Below are 3,681 nucleotides of genomic sequence, written 5' to 3'. Positions count from 1 at the left end.
GGGGGGCGACAAGAAGGGGACCCCGAGTTGGGCTATCAGAGCTGGAGGGTCCCAAGGAAGGGAGTAGGGGGCGGCGCCCACCCCTTGCCGTGCCCCTCAGGTGCTGATGGCTTCTGGCTGCAGGGCATGGGGCAGGATGGGGGGCCCGGGCAGGGTGGGGGGGCCCGGGGAGGGCAGTGGGGGTGACCCCCGGCCGTGCCCCCCAGGTGCCATGCTGATGGCCATCCGGCTGCGGGGCATGGACGCGGGGGAGACGCTGGCCCTGACCCGGGCCATGGCCGCCTCAGGCCGGGCGCTGGCCTGGCCGCCCGCCTGGCACGGGCTGGTGGTGGACAAGCACTCGACGGGGGGCGTGGGGGACAAGGTCAGCCTGGCTCTGGCCCCCGCGCTGGCTGCCTGCGGCTGCAAGGTGAGGGGCACCCCGGGGGGCGGGTCGGGGGTCCCCGAATTCCCGCACCCACCTGTGCCCACCCACAGGTGCCCATGATCAGCGGGCGAGGGCTGGGCCACACCGGGGGCACCCTGGACAAGCTGGAGGCCATTCCCGGCTTCCGTGTCTCCCTGAGCCCTGAGGAGGTGAGCGGGGAGGGACCAGCCAGGGGCACACGGGCACGGGGGCACACGGGCACCCCGACTCCTGCAGGCTCCGGCCTTGGGGGCACTGGGGGGCTCCTGTGGGGTAGGAGCTGCTGATGGGGTGTGGGATGCCAGTAGGGTACCCACGGGGTCCGGGGCAGGGGGGATGGTGCCACTGGAGTGTTGATGGAGTGCAGGTGTCAATGAGTTTTGGGTACCTACGGGGTGCTGGTGGGTTGTGGGAGCCTAAGGGGTCCCGGTGGGGTGCTGATAGAGTGCCAATGGGTTGTGGGTGCCAGTGGGGTGCCCATGGGTTGTGTGGGAACCTATGGGGTACTTACGGGGTGCCGGTGGGGTGGAAAAGGGGTGTGGGGTGCCCATGGGGTGCTGAAGGGATCCAAAGGGCAGAGGTGGGTGCTGATGAGATGCCTGTGGGTTGTGGGTGCCCATGGGGTATCGGTGCAAACAGGATGTTGATTGGATGCCAGTGGAATCCCAGTGGGACTCCAGCGGGGTGTTGATGGGGTGTGGGTGCCAAGGGGGTGCTGATGGGGTGCCAACCCGGCACGGCTGCCCCGCAGATGCGCAGCGCCCTGGAGCGGGTGGGCTGTTGCATCGTGGGGCAGAGCGAGGAGCTGGTACCCGCTGATCGGGTGCTGTACGGGCTGCGGGACGTCACGGCCACCGTGGACAGCGTGCCCCTCATCACCGGTACGGGGCACGGGGGGCACGGGGACGGGCACCCCGGCCGGGCACGGCCAGGGAGGGGGCTCAGGCAGTGACCCCCAACCCCCGGCACAGCCTCCATCCTCAGCAAGAAGGCGGCGGAGCAGCTCTCGGCGCTGGTGCTCGATGTGAAGTTCGGGAGCGCCGCCCTGTACCCCACGCAGGACAGCGCGCGGGAGCTGGCGCAGAGCCTGGTGAGACCCCGCGCCCGCCGGAGAGCCCCCCAGACCCCTGCCCTGGGGCTAGGGGAGCTGGGTTGGGGCACCTCTACCCACTGTCCCTGCCCACCCTCCTTATTCCTACCCGCTGTGCCCTCCCGCTGTCCTGCCCACCCTCCCTGCTCTTCCTGTCCGTCCTTATCCCTGCCTGCTGCCCCTGCCTGCTCTCCCTGTCCCTCCGCTTTCTCACTGTCCCTATCCCTGTCCCTTGTCACTGCCCTCTATCCCTGGCCCTGCCATCCCTGTCCCGGCCCGTCGCTGTCCCTTCCCTCCATCCCCGTCCCTTCTCACCATCCCTGTCCCTGCTTGCTCTCCTGCCTGTCCCTGTTTGTTCTCCCTGTCCCTTCCCCTGTCCCCGTCCCTGCTGGCTGTCCCTACCCGTGTCGCTGTCCGTGCCCAGGTGGAGGTGGGCACACAGCTGGGCATCCGCACGGTGGCCGTGCTGTCCCGCATGGATCAGCCCCTGGGCCGGGCCGTGGGGAACTCGCTGGAGGTGCTGGAGGCGCTGGAATGTCTGGACGGGGGCGGCCCCCCCGACCTGCGGCAGCTGGTCACGACCCTCGGTCAGCGTGGGGACACCGGGACGGGGGGGGGTGGACCCGGGTGGGGACGGGGGGACACGGAGGGACGAGGCCCAGGGCCGGCACACGCGAGTCCCGTTCCAGTCCTGACCTCTCCCCCTCCCCGGGATGTCCCCTCACCCCCAGACTTTTACCCGCCCATCCCCGGGGTCCCACTGCCCCGAACTCCCCTATCCTTGGGGTCCCCCTCATCTCCAACCCTGCACCCCCCCAGATTTGGGGTCCCACTGCACCTCCCCAGCCCCAGGGTCCCCCTGGACGCCCCCTCCCCACGTTCCCACTCACCCCCAGCCCTGAACCCCCCCAGCCTCAGGGTCTCCCCCTCTCTGTCTTCCCCCCACCCTAAGCCCTTCCTGGGGTCCTGACCCACCTCCCCTTCCCCCTGCCTGTCTCCCTGTCCCGGGGGGGTTGGAGGGGAGCAGAGGGCAGCGGGGGGTCCCTGGGCTGTTCCCCCGGTGTGAGGAGGTCCCAGCCCGTGCCGGTTTTGGGGTGCAGGCGGGGTGCTGCTGTGGCAGTGCGGGAAGGCGGCGGGGGCCGCGCAGGGCCGGGAGCTCCTGGGCCGGGCGCTGGACGATGGCTCAGCCCGGAGCATCTTCGAGGCCATGCTGGGGGCGCAGGGGGTGCCCCCCGACACCGCCCACAGCCTCTGCAGCGGGACCCCCGCCCAGCGCCGACGGCTCCTCGGAACGGCCAAGGTCTGCGAGGACCTGCCCGCTCTGCAGGAGGGTAAGGGAGACCCCCCGTGCACCCCCTGACCCTGATGCCCCCCAGGTGGGGGCTCCCCCCTCATACCCCTCTGATCCCCCCCTGCCCCCCAGGCTGGGTGCAGGAGGTGCGGGCGCTGCCCCTGGCCCAGGTCCTGCACGGGCTGGGCGCGGGGCGGTCGCGGGCCGGGGACCCCGTGGACCTTCTCGTGGGCGCCGAGCTGCTGGTGGGAGCGGGGCAGCACCTGCGGGCAGGTAAGGGGGCTGGGGGGGGGGCTCAGGGACCCCCCATAACTCCCCCACGTCCTCAGGTGAGCCGTGGCTGCGGGTGCACCACGAGAGGGTGGGTGGGAGTCTATGTGAGTGTCCGTGGGGGGCTCTCAAGCTCCCATAACCCCGCGTGTCCCCCCCTCTTGCAGGCGAGCCGTGGCTGCGGGTGCACCACGAGGGGACCCTCGGCGCGGGGGGGCGGCGGGCGCTGCAGGACGCTCTGCGCCTCGGCCCGGAGCCCCCCCGGGACCCTCCGCCGCTGGTGGCCGAGACCATCGTGCCCGAGGGGGCCGCCCCGGCCCCCCAATAGAGCCGATTTTGGGGGGGTGTGTGGGGGGTGTCAGGATTCCCCCCCCCATCCCCGGGGGTCCCGCGTGGAGCGGCGGCGCCACCTGCTGGTGGAGGCGGGGACTGCGGAGGGCGAGGCCACGCCCCCATCGCCGAGGCCACGCCTTCTCTCTGTCAAACCACGCCCCTCCCGCTCAGGCAACGGCTCCTTTCTATCAGGCCACGCCCCCGTCCTGCCCAGGCCACGCCCCTATTCTGCACAGGCCCCGCCTCCTCCCGCCCTCCCCCCCCCCCCCCCCCCCCCCCCCCCCCCCCCCC

At 71.9% G+C, this 3,681-nt stretch overlaps 1 protein-coding gene across 1 annotated transcript in view; it reads left to right on the top strand.

Annotated features, from left to right (window-relative positions):
- LOC114072878 (thymidine phosphorylase-like) overlaps positions 1-3,385 on the top strand; it is an 8,642-nt gene extending 5,257 nt beyond the window's left edge. Inside the window, exons 3-10 of the mRNA XM_027910705.1 lie at positions 207-409; positions 478-576; positions 1,158-1,287; positions 1,378-1,496; positions 1,921-2,083; positions 2,597-2,827; positions 2,920-3,060; positions 3,225-3,385. Coding sequence (XP_027766506.1) covers positions 207-409; positions 478-576; positions 1,158-1,287; positions 1,378-1,496; positions 1,921-2,083; positions 2,597-2,827; positions 2,920-3,060; positions 3,225-3,385 — 1,247 coding nt within the window. The remainder of the gene's footprint in view (positions 1-206; positions 410-477; positions 577-1,157; positions 1,288-1,377; positions 1,497-1,920; positions 2,084-2,596; positions 2,828-2,919; positions 3,061-3,224) is intronic.
- Positions 3,386-3,681: the final 296 nt, after the last annotated feature.

Source organism: Empidonax traillii, unplaced genomic scaffold (genome assembly GCF_003031625.1).
Source record: "Empidonax traillii isolate 1590-97213 ecotype Southwest subspecies unplaced genomic scaffold, ASM303162v1 scaffold4298:size9784, whole genome shotgun sequence".
NCBI classification, from domain to species: Eukaryota; Metazoa; Chordata; class Aves; order Passeriformes; family Tyrannidae; genus Empidonax; species Empidonax traillii.
The sequence above is the reverse complement of the archived record's forward strand: the minus strand, read 5'-3'. Positions and strand labels throughout refer to the sequence as shown.